The sequence below is a fragment of the Nansenia antarctica genome (genome assembly GCF_963989245.1).
Source record: "Nansenia antarctica genome assembly, chromosome: 12".
NCBI classification, from domain to species: domain Eukaryota; kingdom Metazoa; phylum Chordata; class Actinopteri; order Argentiniformes; family Microstomatidae; genus Nansenia; species Nansenia antarctica.
The window spans coordinates 17,167,289-17,185,668 of NC_137682.1; the positions used below are offsets into that span (position 1 = coordinate 17,167,289).

Below are 18,380 nucleotides of genomic sequence, written 5' to 3' on the forward strand. Positions count from 1 at the left end.
AGGAGAACATTAATGACAGTGAAAGAGATTTACAGTGGGATTATAATTCGTGAGAAAATCAAACATAACATAACAACTTTGTCACAGTAAAATGGAAATGGTTTGGTTGACAAAAACTGAACAGCAGATTAATATGAACTGGACTTGTATCCAAGAAGAGATTATTTTAGCATTCAAATGTAACATATTATTATAGGTATATTACAACATAATATCAGTTATCATCGGCATCTTTCACAATCTGTACCGTTTATATCAATTCTTATATTCTCTGGTAAATCAAATGTAAGTCACTGAAATTATGCATTTGTCATTTCCCTGAATTCCATAGTAGGCTCCTGAAGATCCAGTGGGGATAAACATGATTTCACACAGCTGACCAGTGGATGTTTTCTCTCAGGCCTCAACTTCCTGTTTACAAAGTCATTAGGCACCAAAGATCAGGAACCCAGAGAAGGTTGTGTCATCATCCTCGTCTGCAAACAGGCCATTGAAGAGCTCTCTTCCGGCCACCTGCAGCCACACCTTGTCCCCCACCTCCAGGTGCAGCACAGCCCCTCCTGTTGCCTGGTCCTCACTATTCTGGTAGACGTCCGTGGTGTGGACGACCTTCACTCCGTTCCTAGTCAGGGCCACTTTGACATTGCGGGAGTACACAGTGATGCTATAGGTGAAGTAGTAGGCCCCCGCCACGGCACAGGTGAACCGGCCTGTCAGAGGGTCGTAATGACCCTGGAGGTTGTAGATGATCTTGTCAAACCGGATCGGCACATTGTGCGGCGGGAGTTTGGTAAGTTCGGTGAGACCCACTGAGAAAGCACTTTTGGGGATGATGAGTGTCTCCCCCTTCTCGCCCGTTAACCCAGTCTCCCCCCGTGACCCTCTCTCCCCACGGTACCCGATGTTGCCTTTCGGACCTTGGGGACCGAAATCCCCCTTTGGACCTGGACGCCCTAGAGGTCCCAGAGGCCCCTGAATGCCTCTGTCTCCCTGGTGGCCAATTTCTCCCTTCTGACCCTCAGGCCCACGGGGCCCCACCATCCCTTTGGGCCCCAGGGGTCCTGGTAATCCAAGCTCTCCCTTCTGGCCCTTCAGTCCCGGGGGTCCTGAGACGCCCTGAGGACCCATTTTCCCTGGTGGTCCCTTGTCTCCGTTGTCACCCCGTCTGCCCTTAACTCCTGCCAAGCCAGTCACACCTGCAGATCACAAGCCCAGGTTGGACTCCCTGTCTTTTCATGTTTGTCCTCTTTAACACAGTTACATTCATATGATTTGTCAATGAAATCCAATGGGGATAGTAGATAGGGTAAGTAGTGCAAAGTGGGGCCATGTGGCTTGTGTAACATTAGGAGAAAGACTTTCAGCAGATCATATGACAGATCAATACACTTGAAACTGTCTCGATTGATTTTTCCTTTTATAGGACAGTCTTACCAAGTTCTCCTTTGTCTCCTTTAGGGCCATCCTGTCCTGTCAGTCCAATAGCGCCAATTTCACCTGTTCATTAATACAATTATCATGTACAGTACGTTCAAAAACATATATATCAGTGAATGAAATAGGTTGCATAGAATTAAAATAACTAGAGAATACTGAACACTGAATACTGAATTCTTTGGATCCCATTCTATAGAGGAGTCAGTGCTTCTGTCTTACCTCGATCTCCCTTTTCACCTTTGAATCCGTCTCGCCCATCTCGCCCCGGCATGCCATTGTGTCCAGGATCCCCTGGTATTCCGGGATGTCCACCAACACATCCACTCTTTTTGACTTCTTCCTCTGCTACGCATCTCACCGCCAGAAGGAGGAGCAAGAGAGTGACACTGAGTCTGATCTCCACCATGGCACTTGAGGTGCCAACAGTGCCTCACTATAAAACTGCCCAAGAAGAAGAATACAACAAGATGTAGAATCCAGCTCTACACATTCCAGTTTAAATGTCAGAACACACACACACACACACACACACACACACATGCACATATCAATTGCACACACATCACATGCATACAAACACACACACTGACCACAGAGCTCAGCTGAACGAAGGAGAGCCCACACACCAACCAGGGCCACATTAACTAACCAGTGACATCCTCATGCCAAGCTTGCTGTCCCATTGGTCCAACAGGGCCTTTTCAGGTTACTTATTCTGTCTGCCTCTCTCTGTTGTTCACCAGGACAATGATCAGCTTGGACTGTGCTGGGAATACTATAGACACTATAGATACTATAGACGCATATTTATTATAGACACTTAGCTTGACTGAGTGTCTTTTTATCTTTTGTAGATTGTACATTTATTACATCTGAATGTCTGTATTTCGTATGTTCAGGACCCCAGGAAGACTAGAGGTACATCCGTGTGCTTCTAATGGGGATACTTAAATCAAATCAAATCAAATCAAATACTTATCGCCATGGCAATTTCAGAAGCAGAAGGCAGCAAAACCGTTGTTGCTGTGCGTTTCTTCCCTGCAGTGGTATTAGAGGCAGGAGATGTTTTTACTGATCTCATGAACTTCTAGACATAACTGCACACTGGTGTGAGTGACTAGCTCTTACTCAAAAGGGTAAAAAAAAAAGTGAAAGGTATTAAGGGGATAATAGACTGAGAGGGGGAGATGAATATTGGATGTCATATTGGCTCTCCCTGTGCTTTAATTGACTGAAATGATTTTGAATGTCAGAGCACTCTGACAAAGTGGCTCTTGGTTAGCCAAGAGAATCATTAACAGTAAAAAAACAAGACTAAGACACTAACTCAGCTCCTTCATTTGAGACATCAATTGAGCAATGTTGTTACTGCTTGACCCCATCAATAACACAGTTCCGATAAACCTTGACCTTTTCCGTCTGTGTTCTAGGGACCATGCCCTTCCCCCAAGCAAATGCCTCTGTGAAGTGTTTGAGTTTAGAAACACTCTCCTATCTTCACTGATAACATTCCTTGGAAAGGCTTACTTCCTTTTGGTGGAAATGAATTTCCAAACCAAATGGATAAATGAATTTATTTAGCAAACCACAAAAACAATATTTGAATCCTTTGCTTTAACTTCATTCTTTTATTTTGTCATATTCTCTACACAAGCTTCCAGATATAAACAAAATCTCATAATGAACATGACGAAAGACATGAAAAACACATTCAAACAATATCTGGCCTGACCTTAGCATCACTTTCACACAAGGTGGCTATTTTAAACAGCATGGATTGCCTGAATACAAAACACATGGACACAAATATGTAACCATCCAACATCACATAATGTTCTAATTAAATGAAACAAAATGAGAATTCCTCAGCACTGTGGTAAGTGACATCGTTTATAGGGCATAGTATACAGTCGTTAAGTTGATACATACTGTCTTTGTGAACCAGGCACAATGTGATGCTGATTTGGTTAAAGTGGTTTCTTGTCTTCAGACAACAAGACAGTAGAGGCATCATCACTGTTATATGAGGTACAGCACAGCACAGAGGCACAGTAAACACCCTCAGAGGATACACAACCAATAACACACAAATCGAAATACTTAACCAAAAAATATCGGAAATAATTTAACATGCTATATTGTCTTTGCTGTCATATTTGGAATATGTCTAAAATACTATTTGCTTGTTTTGTAGAGAGATGAGTTTTGGGTCTCTGGTCCATCCATGGAGGGCAATCTCTAGCAGGACCATATGGATGGAGGGAGAGAGTGGGACCAAGGTGAGGGTTAAGTAGGGTGGGTCTCTAAAGAATGATAAGCAGGAAGCTTATAAGATAAGAGGTCTATGGGGTGATGAGCTCTGGGGAATAAGGACCTCTCCGTTTGGGTTGGGGACACACAGAAGTGTGGGTTAAGGGGGAGGGGGGGGGGGGTTACAGTGGGGCTGATGGGTGAGGCATGGGGTTTTAGGCGTTTCTAGTTTCAGTAACAGTTACTTAGGGGAGACCCTCGGAGCAGGGCGAGGCTGAGGGGTTAAGGTTAGGGTTAGGATCATGGCTCTACATGATCTGGCGGTGCATGCCGTAGCCTGTCATGCCAGACTGGGAGGCTCCACGGTTGCTGCCCATCTGCAGGCCGATCAGACTCTGTCCCTGACGCAGCTGCTCCTCTGAGAACTCCCGCCGGTGCCCCTGGGCTTTCCTGTGTGAGTTAACAGGACAGGTACAGGTGAGCGTAGGTCACTGAAGACCATAATAGTAATCCAGCACTCAGGTGAGACATGCAGAAAGACAGGAGGAGAGGGGTAAATAAACAGGGCTAGATTAGATACAGTGTTTTCTTTCTAAGTGGGCCTCTGCTTACCTGTGGAACCAGTCGCGGTCGCCACGGTAATGGCCGTCGTCCTTAGTGATGGCAACACTGCCCAGAGCCATCAGGGTTCTTTGCACCGCAGCCATGTCCTTCCCTGTAACCATATACAGTAGCGACACACTTTACAAACAATGACCCCACCTAAACTGCTAGAACAGGAAAAGCATAAACGGGTTGCTAAATGAGGCTATACCGCAATCACCGTAAGTGAGTCATTATGGTAATTGTTATCAACTATTTTAAATATTTTCCTGAACTGAGGTATCTATGGTGAAACAATTACCGGTATTTGAAAAATGGATAGGGCTTGCAGACACGAAAGGGCACTCGGCACCAGAGATAATAATGCTAGCCTCTGCATCATTGGAGAAGCATGTTATTGTCTGGGAGGTGTGTGTGACATTCAGCAATGTGTGAGGTGGGTGTGTGTGTGTGTGTGATGTGTTTGTGAGGCGTGTCAGAGGCCCTCACCTTCCCACAGGTCCACAGTCTGAAAGATGTCTGTGGTGATGACGCCGTAAGCCTCGGTAGCCTGCAGGAACTGGGAGATCTTCTCCATCTGCTTGAAGGCCATCTGAGTCTCCACAATCTTCCTTACGGGCTCCTTGCCACGCGGGTACAGGCTGTTTATGAGCTTACACAGAACCTAAGATGACAGACAGAGAGTCGGAAAGAGAGGGAGAGAGGTTAGGTAGACAAGGAGTAAAAAAAAAAAAAAGAGAAGAGAAAGCAAGGAAAAGCAGAAGAGGGAAGGTCAGTCGAGATTGAAATATTGGTCTCTTTGTTAAGTTTTAATAGATGTAATAGTTTTATTTCACAGCTCCTATTGTTACTATTGTTATCCTATTGTTTGTTATCCTATTGTTATACTATACTATACTATACTATCCTATTGTTTCCTATTGTTATCGTTACTCTGACACTCACTGTTCCATCCTGAAGCCAGCTCTGGAAGTTCTCCCTGCCCGGTTGTGGTCGCTCCAGGTTGCCTCCACACTGGGCCACGACCCAGTCCACCAAGCGGGACTCCAGGTCCAGATCGTACTTCTGCTCGATCTTCTCCTGCACTTCCCGGCTCAGCCCGTAGCTGGGTCCCCTGTTCGCCATGGCTGCTGCTACTCACCACCTGACCAATACCAGCCTACAGTCTCCCTGCACGACCACAGCACAGTCAGTCTGAAACTGACATACACCAGATGCAAACATCAGATTTGTGGTTGAAAACTGGTTGAGCAGATGAGAATGTGGACCGGACCACATCTGTTTGTAAACCTAATATTATTATATCAATCATCTCTATAAATAAACTTTATTATATATATGAATATATTTAATTGTATAATAATTGTATTTATATATTGTGCATTGATAATACAATTCAACGGACGTCCATTGTTCCCCCTTTCCTATTACTGTATATATCTTAATAATGACACCTGTGCCCCTTACAGCTCAGTCCCAGCACATCCTCTGAGAGTCAGGGCTCGGCCAGGGATGGGTGTGGTCTTTGGCCTCCGTCCCGCACAGGGACACGTTCATTCTAATGAGATATGGAACTTGTGCGTGCTGAGCATACAAAAGCAATTCAATGCCATTGACAACAATGCACTGAACTAAAAGAAGCCTATCAAAACTTTCCAGGTTTTAAAGTAAAATACAATTATAATAAATTAGAGATCCAATAATAATAAAAAAAGAAGAAGGAAAATATAGATTTCTATACTTTCTAGAAAACAATGAATAGCATGTTGGCTACACGCCAGACAAATGTAAGTTTCCCAAATTTCCCGTGGCTATACCACAAAACTATAGCAGCAATGACGTTGAATTACGCACCAATATAAAAACAACGAATGTGTCATGCACGGAATATAATCATATAAGCAGTGAATAGAGGCTCGGGCTCGGGCACACTTACCACGCGGAGGAGGAGGAGGATGCGATAACGTCCCTTTTGTCCGGTATCCTTCCGTTAGTTCTGCTGAGCTGGGCAGGGCAGGGGATGCTGGAGGGCTGAAGCATCCATGAGGCGCGGTAACGGCGCGTGCGTGCGAGGGGCTAGGCTCGGGACTGAGTGTCCGGGAGTGTCACGCCACCCTTTTATATTCGTGCGCCGCGAGGAGGGGACCATCTCTTGAGATCCCAGACACAGGATGCGACATGACACCTCTACAGGATAGGCAAAAAGCCCCCGTTCAGCTGGAGTAGCCTATATAGCCTAAACGAACCCTCAACATTGTAGCTAACCATGAATCATTTCAAAGAGCTCACATGTTTTCACTCTATGCAGAATTTTGACTTAAGCCTATTCTCTTAAAACTTGATGCATCCGAGAAAGACAATGAATGTGATGGCAATGCTTATTATACACAAATCATGTGCAATATTTTTAATGATTTATATTTGGCCAAAAAAGGCCAAAATAGTGCCTCTAGCAGCCTGTCTTTTTGTTTCGATAATGAGATCGATTGTGGTTCTGCTTTAATTGGGTTACAGTTAATTGAATTGGATCTGCTCCGGAGAGGCTGGGTGAGTGTACTGTTCTACAAGGACACACACTATATTCGCCAAACTGCATAATAGGATATGAGAAACAGTAAGAATGATTGAATGAATATATTTTCCAAAATGAAATGTACGAACAGTAAAGGTAGTGTTCAGATGCTTAGCCTATCTGTGAAAACGAACATAATACCCTTTGTCAGACATTAGACAAACTTCAGTATATCAGTGTGTATACGCATCTCCAGCACAGCAATTTGCTTCAGCCAACTAGCCATCTACCAACTGGTCAAGTCTACGTACATACATACAGTAACCCTGGCCTTTTCACACCCTGATCATGTTTGAATGATGTCCTCTGGTGGCTGTTTGGATGCGGAGGTGACTGATTGCACACCTTCTGTATTTGGAGTGAAAGTTCACAGCAGCAGTTAACCGATCTGAGAGAGAGAGTTACTGCTGCACTGCGTGGTTTCACCCCATTGAACACAGTCCAATGGCCAGTCACATGTTAATCAACAGCCCAGCCGCTCCACCGGGCCTGGGCTCTCTCCTACACATTATGGATGTAGAGGTTGTATAATGGAACGTTCCGCTTTAAACATCAGTCAGAAATGACTATCCTTCAGGGATCCTTGGTGGTTATTCAAACACGTCTAATATTTGGACATGCAGGATAAGGTTCTATGCAAATGAAAACTTCAACCTTTGTTATTTACGTTCCCCTCTTAGAGGTTTGTTGTTTCCTTTGAATCATTCTGACAGGCTGCCTTCTCTGTTTGTAAATTACTATATTTCGAGTCTGTTCTATTCTAAGGCATTATGTAGATCTGGATAGTGTGAGAGAATATATAAGTATATATATACACACACATACACACACGCACGCACGCACGTACGCCTCGCTGCCTCAACAGCCACACATGTCACTGTGTGTGTGTGTGTGTGTGTGTGTGTGCGTGCGTGCGTGCGTGCGATACCTGTGGGTGCTGTCTTCAGACTTGGCTCATTTATTTGTACAGTAAGAGAAGAGACCTGCCCCATGGTGTGCAGAGGCTTTATTGGCCAAAACGGGAGAAACATGGTAAAAAAGGCACAGGAGAAGTATGGGGTCTGGCAAAAGGACCAGGATGTTCTGTCAGACATAAGCAGCAGAGGAAATCCCGTAAAGGTGTACTAAAACAACACTGCATATCGTAAACTGGAACGAGTAAAAACACTTTCCCAAGGCATGAGGGACCAGGCTTCAGATGCGCTCTTTCTCAATCACAGTTTATACTTTTGATGCTCCTCATCCCTCTCTCTCTCTCTGTAACAGCACTTTGAGGACAAACTGGGTAAGAGCTGACTGGAAAAAAGGAGGGGAGATTAGAGTGGGGGAAGGTATCATATTTGGCAGGGAGACAGGGCCAGCGCCATTGGGTGGGTGGTGTGTGTGTGGGGGGCGGGGGGGCTTTACCAGCTCACGAGACCCCCTCCTCCCTTCTCTCCCCAGTCTCACCCCCCCCCCTGCCCCCACTCAAACCAGAGTGGTCAGCTTGTCTATGAGGTCATCGATGGTGTAGACCATGAGCTTGATGTCGTCCTTCTCTGCCATGCGGTGTTGGCCGTGCCGGCGCAGGATGACGTCCACGTCGGGGCTGAGGACGCGCTCGGCCACCTGCATGGAGATGTGCCAGGGTACCTCGTCGTCCTTCAGCCCGTGGATCATCCTCACAGGGCAGGTGATGGGGAGGGGGCTCTGCAGCACGCAATGGTTCTCCGCCTCCTTCAGGAAGTCCATGCTGAACGTGTACACGCCCTCCTCGCTGTGCTTGGTGCGCACCGTCCAGAAGCCCTTCTCTTCAAACTCCTTACGGGCCTGTGGGGGGAAAGGGTCCGAACGAAACCAAAACAAAGGCAAGCAGGCAATGTTATATCGACGGGTCAACTGACACAAAGCACACAACTCACCACTACATTCACTACAAAAGATCGAAGGTTCGTACTCAGATACACGTGAAGGTGGTTATACCACTAACAAACACACCGTCATCAGAACATAATACCTAGTGTTATCATGGTCATAATTTTTTCGATAACACTGCAACGCCGCAGCACAGGGCACATCAAACAGAACTAGCGATTGTCAGGCATCATCATAATTGCAGGCCACACATCATCAGATTCAACTGTAACACACATTTATTTTTAAAACCGTTTTTGATTTCTTTTTTTTCCTGAGTGGGGCAGTTCCACTCATATTCATTTTAATTTACAGACAGGAAAGTAAGGAGAAGATGGGAGAGAGGGCATGTCAGCAGGGCATGGGCCGGATTCAAACCCAATGCTGACACAGGCATAATGTAGACCGCGGTGATAGGCCACCGGACCACCCCAGGCCACAAAACCGTTTTTGATTTCTAACCGCCGAAGTTAAATAGGAGATGAAAAACTACAGCTGAGCACACAAAATAACATCACTAATCAGACAAATCAGCACGGGAAAGGAGCTTGTGTGAGCTAGCCCCCGTCGCAAGGCTACAATGTTGCCAAGTTCTTTGACGCATGTTCTTTTCCTCCATAAAAGTGTATGAGATACATTGGGGCTACATACTTGTGTGTAGGCAGCATGAGGACCATGAAGGAAAAGGCTGCTTGAAGAGTCGGCAGAAAAGTGAATATAACCTGACTAAAAGGCTACCACTCTCCAAACCTAGAGACTGGTGAAAGTGAGACCCCCAGAGCAAAGGTGGCTACCAGGCGTCCGCTACGCCACATGTAAATGTGACTGCATATCCATTCAATCATACTTTTTCCACCATTTCATGGTTTTTCTTTTTTCAGCTCAGCCTCTTGGGCCCCCTGGTTCGCCCCGTGGTAAACCAGTGCATTCATCCAGAGCTGTAGTCTGAATGATGTCCTGTCCAGTGATGTGTCCATTCTCACCTCAATAGGAAGTGACTTGAAGGATGTGACGAAGTGGTCTGCTGCCGTGGAGATGCCCACCAGAGCTGCAGTCTTCTCAGGCCGGGCGATGGCAGTCAGCAACATGAGCCAGCCACCCATACTGGAGCCCACCATGATCTACACAGAGGAAGCATGGGAAAACCAGGAGGGAAACATGAAAGATGTGTTGACCTGGGGGAGCATCTCTAGGCTAAAGTGGTTTCTTCTGGTCTCCTTTCTCATCCATTTACACTGACAGGAAAGAACGAGAAGGAGGAAACTATAGTAGTGGGCATCTTTCAGATTTCTTTCACCAACTGTAACTAACTAGTGGCTGAAAATATACCAAAACTCCTGTAGCATCTGTTTAGATGGAATGAACCTTACAAAGTAGCATATCGTGAGCCTCATTGCATAATTGCCTAAGTCATGCTTCACTTGTGGTCAGCCGAGCCATCTTTGTATGTAGTGTCAAAAATGCCCATGTTAAAGAGATGACTTGGGCAGATAGTGATTTTGGAATGTAACAAGCATGCTGATAGCATAGGCAATAATGCACAGTGAATCAGCAGTGTTAGGAGAGTAGAGTTAGGCAGATATTTCAATTTGGCCAAAATATGACTTAGCAATTATGCTATGCTATGAGGCTAACAATATGACACTATTAATGTGTAGCACAGTGCCCTCTTGTGGAATTTTGTGCCAATATAATCACAATACAGCAACAAGCAAACTCATGAAGGTAACAATAGCACAGTCTTTACCACTCCACAAATCTGGAAAGCACTTTTGGAGGTCCTAAGAAGAGACAGACCACATTTGTCCATGTCAAATCTTGGTCTTATATAAGATACGCGTAACTGACAGTGACTGCATGAACAGAATTGAAAAGACTAAACCATGCCCTTCACATAGTTTCTACATGATTCATGATTCACAAGGGAAGGGTTCACCTGTGGCCCTTCTGCGAGTTCATCCAACACAAAGAGGACATCTTTCTTCCAGGTGCCAATAGTCCCCTCTGCAAACACACCCTCTGAAGCCCCATGGCCTGTGTAGTCAAACCTGAGGAACCACAGACAAAATCAACACAGGACAACACCAATAGAAAACATGCATTTGACATTTTGTATGTGTGGGGATATATTCAAAGATATAGATATTACGTATCTTAGATATATTTTGTTTCTTTTAAATTCTCTTTCATTTTTCTGTCTATTTAGGGACGGACATTGAAAATTAGCGCAAGCTAATGTGTTGTGGTGCAATGCATTTCGCTTGTTGAAATGTCAATATATCTACAAACAAACAAATAAATAAATAATGATCCAAGAATGGAAACACAAATAGAATGTGCGCCTGGGTGCCAATCTATTTCCGTTTTAGCAAACTTCACCCCTCTAAACTCAGATGAGTGACCCATGCGTTTTACCTCAGATATGAGTGGCCTAATGACTTGCAGAACTCTTCCAGGGCCTCTGCTTTCTGGCCGTTCATGCTGGAGCCATACCCAGGCAGAAAGACCACGCCTGGGCTCTTCCCCTTCACTTTGCGGTAGGCCAGCTTTGGAAGGTCCGGCCGAGTCGCATACTGCACTGTGGACTTCTGCCTTACTCCTATTACACATAAACAAACAAACACACACACACACACACACACACACACACACACACACACACCATTTATATTAATCCATATAGGCCTAATCCAATTCCTAACATGCAAAGGAATATAGACAGACAGCTTGAAGGAAAAGTTATCTGAAAAAAAAGAATCCTGTTCATTGATACATTTTCAGTTGTTCATCCACATCTTAAAATCTGGGCAAGGCTTAAATCTTCGTCTACTCAGTTGATCATTCTTTTTTTTGTGTGATAAATGTTGTATTATTATTTGGAGTTATTATCTGGAGTAAAACAAGGCAGTGGTAACATACAAATAAACAAAGGAGAAAATACAATAACAAAAATACGATTTACCAGTACAAATACAAAATTCCCATAAATCTTCCACCCCCCTCCCCTTCCCAAACCCCCTTTAACCCAACAGCCCCCCACCTCCCCAGTTGATCACTCTTATGTAACATTTGGCTTTTTTCTTTTTTTATCTTTTTTATCTGGGCCAGTCCTGTGTTGACAACACCATTGAATCACGAACATCTAACTAGGATTGAAAAGCATTCATGTCGAACATTTTGCAAGCCCTACAACATAAATAGCCTACATAATTAACAATAAAAGACAATAATAACGCTATGGGAAGGGAACAGCTATGCCGTTCTGCGCATTAAACTATGAAAACATTGCGCTCGTGTTGAATAACCACCTCGTTGGCATGCGTTTAAGTTATTCCGCAGGTTACAATAGCATAATAATAATAATAGTAATAATAGACTACATCAGAGTAGTGGGGGGAGGGTCGCACACATTGACATGGGGGTCACACGCTCCGTACCCATCCATGATCCATGGCACTTTACGAGTTGCGTAAAAGCGTAAAAGCGTAGATGCTGGTCACATTACATACTCTCAAGTAAAGCGATACATTCAGATGACGGGGCCTGTCTGTGCCACACCCCCCTTCAGTGATTTTAAGTTCTATAGTCTGTCTATTTTCAAGTTATATCGCTATCCCTTCATTTGTCGTTTAGTACTGACCTCCCAGACATTTGGGCGAGAACGTAGCGACTCCTGCATTGTTCAGAATGTGAGTAAGTCCTCTGCGGCAGGACCTCAGCGCCACGGCGGCCATGCTGCTCCGCCAGCCACTGCGGAAACAACGCGAGAAGAGCAAGGTTGCCAGATAATGAAGCGCAACTCCTATTTCGTGACGTTAGAATGATAAGGTTCTATCTCCATTTTTGTCAAAATTGAGTTTTTTTACATAATCTGATCCATTATGTGTTTATTAATGCATGTGTGGTGTTTTTTATTTATTTAATGTTGACATTTTTGAGTTAGTAATTCATAAAAAATACAAAGGTTCCATCTCACAAAACATAATGGAATGTACAAACTTTGACGCTCAATTTCTCTGAACTGCCCTAAACGGAGATAGAACCGTATAATTCTAAACTCACCATTTGACTGATAATTTGCTCCATCATAGCATAAACTGAGATAATGTGAAAAAAATATTGCATGCCTACTAGGCCTACAGACTACAGTCGAAGCACAATCCTTAGGCTACACTGGTGTGAGTCAAGTCATCAAAGTTCTTTCTTGTTTTCCTAATACATTTAAACAGATGTAATCATGTTGAACCATCAACATTTGGGGTACTTTATCAATCTGATTACTTTCATATTCAATAATTTAAAAAAACGCCATCTTGGGGTTGTTGTAGGTAGCTTGCTTTTTTATTGAACCTTTATTCACACAGGAGGGGGGACACACCGAGACCAAGGCCTTCTCTTTTGCAGGACAGGTGCACAATATTGACACAGACTGAATTGCTGGGCTGGTGTCTGTCAACAACATCTGGTCTGTCAGTGGCCATAATACACTATGAATGAATGAATGAATGAATGAATGAATGAATGAATGAATGAATGAATGAATGAATGAATGAATGAATGAATGCTTTGAATGCTTTATTTCGAACATGTGAAAAAAGAAATAGTTATAACAACAGAAAAAATAAAACAAAACCAAGAAAAAAACAAAACAAAAACAAGAAAAAACTAAACAAAAAACACTATTTACTTCACATGTCCGAAAAGGAGTGGGAAGAAGCATAATATTATTTAATCCTACCCCTTCTCCAATACTCAGAGATTAATAATTAATAATCTGCAGTTAACTTCAATATTACTATATATTTTTTTTTAATTATTAAATCAAATTTATTTACGTATTTTACATATTTACCAACAATAGAAAACAGATAATGTAAATAAACAAATAATCTGTGAAAACAACTGGTGACTATCACTATCACTATCATACTATTGCTATAGGCAGATCAAAGTAGCCTGTGTTTTTATCATAGCACAACGGTTTAAAAAAAAAAAGTCTATCATGTCATCTGAGACATGTCATGTGCAAGTTATGACTGTCAGTCTTGTAACATGCACACTGGTAAAATAAAATGACTCAGAGCGTCACCGGTGGCGGAAGGTCATGGAGCAAACAGAACGGAAGCGAGAGTAATAGCACCATCCGCCATTGTGGAATCTAAGGGATATTCCAATCAGGCGATAGGCAGTTCCAGAGTGAGTGATACATTGTAACATCAATAAGAATCGGAGAACATTGAACATCGCGTACGTACACTAGTATACAACGTCGCTATCCTTCAGCAGCGGAGAGAGAAACATTGTTGCAAAGCAAAGGGATCTGCCGCCTGGAAAAACCCCACCGCCTTTCACATACTGATTGGATAACCCGAGACGAGAGAGAAAAACAGGAGAATCGGTGGACAGTCACACACAGACAGCGATCAGTTTCGGTTCCTGGAGGATGTCTGCGACCACAGTCGATCAGGTAAGGCCTGATCTTTTTTAGTTGACAACCTAAGTGTCGTTTACAAATGAACGATCCCGATCGGAACTTTTGTCGACACTGCCCAGCTGCTCTCATTTAGTGCAAATGCAAAAAAGTCTTTGATATATGATCGCTTGCTATGGGGCTGTTGTGTAGGCCGACTCTTTGAAGCACCGACTGTACATCCGTAGTGTACATCGCTAACTCCATCTGTATCCGTTTGCTGTACTGTACTCATTAAATACAATGCGGCACGTTTACTGGATGTGATTGTGCGTTTGACATCCGGTCAATAATGCAAAGCCATACGTCTTGGATCTGAGATCACTGCGCTTTCCTGGAGCGCTGGTCTGAGTTATTCCCGCCTGTGTGTGTGTGCACTGCACACCTCCCGTTTGTATTATACCACTGGTTTGTTTTTCCTCTTGAATGTTTGAACCTTTTGTAGGCTATGCAATCTGATAACCCCTCTCTCTCTCCCTCTATGCACTCTTACACACTGTGATACCAGAGACCCAAAGGACAAGGAAATAAAGGTATGTATGTATGTCACATCATGTTTTTACGAACCACCCAACATTATAACAGTAATCCTGCATGCAAGTTTCCAATATTTTGACAATTCTACTGCTTTGGGTCCCTATACAGACTTTAATCTGTTCTAGCACTAGACGCATACCTCGTTCGGTGTATGTTTTGATTGTAATAACGATGACAAAGAAAATAGTGTCACGAAAACACTTTTGACAACCCCTCAACCTTTTCTGTTCTTGACGCTTACATCTGTCAAAAGTAGGTGACCTACTTTTACTCCTACACCTCTGTGCTTGCTTGTCAAGATGTCTCCAGCCATGTGTTTACCTGACATACTTTATTGCTTGTAGATTGTTTCCCTGTGGCCTTAAAGAAGCCAGGGGACATTCTAAAGCCTCATGGCTAAAGTTGGTTGTGTGCCTGTGGTTGTGTGCGGTTGCCCTTGATTTTCTCTCTTTATTATGTCTACATACAAATGTCGACTTGTCCCTGTTACAGTGCAAAACGGATCAATGCATCAGAAGGATGGTGTGAACGATGACGACTTTGAGCCTTACCTAAGCAGTCAGACGAATCAGGTGAGTCTCAGTTCTGCCATATGAAGGCTTGTTAATTGCGTAGAGAGGAGGACATGTCGCTGAACTCATTTAGCACCAACACCCTCCCAACATTTAAACAGGCCCTCAAAACCCACCTCTTCAAGCTTGCCTTCACCAGTTAACCCTCTCCCCCTTCCCCTTCCCATGTGTCCCCAGCACTACCTTATTTAGGCCCCTGTACTTTATTTTATTTATTTTTTGTTTCATTAATTTTGTATTATTACTACTCGATCTTTTCAGTTTGTAAAGCGTCTTTGAGTGTCTAGAAAAGCGCTATATAAGTCTAGTCTAATGTATTATTATTATTATTATTATTATTTAGTGCAGAGGGTGTCCCCAACATGTCAACATTCTAGAGTTCCAAGGGTGACTTTATTCACCAAAAATGCATTTTGATTATGACGCTTCATTTTGTAGCCAATCAAAGTAACATTTAAGCAATATCACACGAGAGGGAGTGTGTTATACTGAATATCAGCACGGCTGTGATTCGGTCGTAGGTACTCGGCCGCAGGTGTGTGATATTGCTTTTATACAACAGTTTTACAGCGCGACTTATTAGTTAACAGTAATAAGTGACAACAGATTATGATTTGTTTGTTTATTTAATCATAAAAATAAAATAAAAATAGTTCTGCAACTGAACTTCAAATGGGCTGTTGCCTAGTAACCTGAACACAAACATGTAGTCTAATTAACGGTCATTTAGTAGAACATCTGTGCGGCGGAGTGATGCATATAGTTAAAAGTCCCAGTGCTGTTATACTGTATTTCGTAACTCATGGAATGCCTCTTGTCCAATCAAATTACTTGGTCGGAACTAACTGTTGTATATTGCTAGGTAAATGGTGAGTGTTCTGGAATTCTTTGGCAGTTGGTGAGTTCTAACCTATGATGAACTGTCAAGGGTTTGTCTTATGGTGGTAAAGACTCATGCATAGAGGGTAAACACTTAATAATAATAATAATAATTCATTGAATTTATATAGCGCTTTTCCGAGGCTCAAAGACGCTGACAATATGGGAAAACAGAAATCACAGAAACAACAAGCAACAGATAGCATGAGCATATAGAACACAGAGTTAACGAACTTCAAATAAAGAGCTGACGCCAATGAAAGAGCCACTGAATGATAATCACTTTGACACTCATTTTGAAATGGAAAATGTATTACGGATTATGTGTGATAATGAAATGATTGTTTAGCGTGTGGGTGGTTGATTGCATGCTCCTACCTACAGAATTGCTATATTATATTGCACTGCAAACCAAGGAAACTGTGCTATAGAAATTTCCCCACAGTATAAATAAAACTATACTACGGTATATATTGATTATAAGGGTTTTCTTCTTCTGCAGTCTCCACTTGTTGCTATGGGCAACAGATCTTGTGATATACTGCCTGGTATCCATCAAGACACACCAAAAGCAATGCTCTTATTAAAAGAAACATAGGGCCCGGGGCTGGGATATATGAGCTTTGAAAAGAGGGTCAGATTTGGTTTGCATTGGCCTCAATCACAGAGTTTTCCCTGTCTGACACTGTTTCTCCCGCCTATACAGAGCAACAACTACCCACCAATGTCTGACCCCTACATGCCCAGCTACTATGCTCCATCCATCGGGTTCCCCTACTCCCTGGGAGAGGCCGCCTGGTCCACCGGCGGGGACCCCCCCATGCCCTACCTGACCACCTACGGACAGATGAGCAACGGCGAGCACCACTTCATCCCCGACGGGGTGTTCAGCCAACCGGGAGCCCTGGGCAACACCCCGCCCTTCCTCAGCCAGCACGGCTTCAACTTCTTCCCTGGCAATGCAGACTTTTCCACCTGGGGCACCAGTGTCTCTCAGGGCCAGTCCACACAGAGCTCCGTCTACAGCAGTAGCTACGGTTACGCCCCCAGCTCCTTGGGCCGGGCCATTGCTGACGGACAGGCAGGCTTCGGTAGCGACACCCAACTCAGTAAGGTCCCGGTGCTGAGCAGCATCGAGCAGGGCATGACAGGGTTAAAACTAGGCACGGACATGGGGGCAGCTGTCACCAAAACCGTGGGCTCTCCTCTGGGGGGTACTGTGGGCATGAGCAGCATGGCGGCCAATAATATGCCTCCGACTGTTAGCTCGTCCGCCCCCAATCCCACCTCTTGGGCGGCCATCGCTAGGAAGCCGGCGAAACCCCAACCCAAGGTCAAGCCCAAAGCCAACATGGGGATGGGAGGCCCAGCCATCCCCCCGCCGCCAATAAAGCACAACATGAACATTGGCACCTGGGACGATAAGGGCTCCCTCAACAAGCCCCCCTTAGCTCAGGCCATGATGCCCCCCCAGAGCATGGTACAGCAGCCCCTCATGGGCCAACCCCAGCCCCTGCTGCAAAGCCCTCTGCCCCACCAACATCAGCCCCAGCACCAGCACCAGCACCAACACCAACATCAACACCAACATCAACATCAGCACCAGCACCAACACCAACCCTTCCAGCTCCAATCTCTCCAGTCCCCCCAACACCCCCAGCAACTGCCCCCAGGCCCCCCTCACCCTCACCCCCACCAACACCAACACCCCCACCCCCACCAACATCTCTCCTCCCAGCCTGGCCCACCCCAGCCCCTCCACCAACACCAACACCCCCAGCAGCAGCACCCCGCCCCTCCCCAGAACCGCTGGGTGGCCCCCAGGAACCGGGGCGCCGCCTTCAACCAGGGCGGCGGGGTGGAGGGCTTCGGTATGGGCGCCGGGGTCCCCCTCAGTGCCTCCCCCTGCTCCGGAGAGGTCCACCCCGTGCTGGAGAAGCTGCGCACCCTCAACAACTACAACCCCAAAGACTTCGACTGGAACTTGAAAAACGGACGCGTGTTCATCATCAAGAGCTACTCCGAGGACGACATCCACCGCTCCATCAAGTACTCCATCTGGTGCAGCACGGAGCACGGCAACAAGCGCCTGGACGGGGCCTACCGCTCGCTGGGCGCCAAGGGGCCCCTCTACCTGCTGTTCAGCGTCAACGGCAGCGGCCACTTC

At 44.8% G+C, this 18,380-nt stretch overlaps 4 protein-coding genes across 4 annotated transcripts in view; 1 reads left to right on the forward strand and 3 right to left on the reverse strand.

Moving 5' to 3' along the window:
- Positions 1–426: 426 nt before the first annotated feature.
- On the reverse strand, positions 427–1,843 carry c1qtnf9 (C1q and TNF related 9; the record flags this gene model as incomplete). Its single annotated transcript, XM_080542738.1, has 3 exons — positions 427–1,196; positions 1,435–1,497; positions 1,657–1,843. 3 exons carry the CDS (start codon positions 1,841–1,843, stop codon positions 427–429), a joined length of 1,020 nt encoding a protein of 339 aa, XP_080398864.1.
- A 2,152-nt stretch (positions 1,844–3,995) lies between these two features.
- tagln3b (transgelin 3b) lies at positions 3,996–5,418 on the reverse strand (the record flags this gene model as incomplete). Its single annotated transcript, XM_080542739.1, has 4 exons — positions 5,236–5,418; positions 4,780–4,954; positions 4,300–4,402; positions 3,996–4,137 (listed from the first exon to the last, which is right to left on the reverse strand). Exons 1-4 carry the CDS (start codon positions 5,413–5,415, stop codon positions 3,996–3,998), a joined length of 600 nt encoding a protein of 199 aa, XP_080398865.1. The 5' UTR covers positions 5,416–5,418.
- A 2,441-nt stretch (positions 5,419–7,859) lies between these two features.
- Positions 7,860–12,499, reverse strand: abhd10b (abhydrolase domain containing 10, depalmitoylase b). Its single transcript, XM_080542768.1, has 5 exons — positions 12,396–12,499; positions 11,171–11,354; positions 10,692–10,803; positions 9,739–9,876; positions 7,860–8,671 (listed from the first exon to the last, which is right to left on the reverse strand). Exons 1-5 carry the CDS (start codon positions 12,487–12,489, stop codon positions 8,330–8,332), a joined length of 870 nt encoding a protein of 289 aa, XP_080398894.1. The 5' UTR covers positions 12,490–12,499; the 3' UTR covers positions 7,860–8,329.
- A 1,554-nt stretch (positions 12,500–14,053) lies between these two features.
- The window catches only part of ythdf3 (YTH N6-methyladenosine RNA binding protein F3), a 9,211-nt gene continuing 4,884 nt past the window's right edge, over positions 14,054–18,380 (forward strand). Inside the window, exons 1-4 of the mRNA XM_080543341.1 lie at positions 14,054–14,222; positions 14,734–14,758; positions 15,255–15,334; positions 16,920–18,380. The exon at positions 16,920–18,380 is cut by the window's right edge and continues 315 nt beyond it. Of these exons, the coding sequence (XP_080399467.1) occupies positions 14,199–14,222; positions 14,734–14,758; positions 15,255–15,334; positions 16,920–18,380 (1,590 nt within the window). The 5' untranslated portion in view covers positions 14,054–14,198. The remainder of the gene's footprint in view (positions 14,223–14,733; positions 14,759–15,254; positions 15,335–16,919) is intronic.

Excerpts from the sequence above, each read along its gene's own strand:
- abhd10b (XM_080542768.1), bottom strand. The coding sequence starts at position 12,489 with ATGGCCGCCGTGGCGCTGAGGTCCTGCCGCAGAGGACTTACTCACATT. Across the intron at positions 11,355-12,395 it reads CTCGCCCAAATGTCTGGGAG|GAGTAAGGCAGAAGTCCACA; the intron begins GTCAGTACTAAA and ends TATGTGTAATAG. Across the intron at positions 9,877-10,691 it reads AACTCGCAGAAGGGCCACAG|ATCATGGTGGGCTCCAGTAT; the intron begins GTGAACCCTTCC and ends TCCTCTGTGTAG.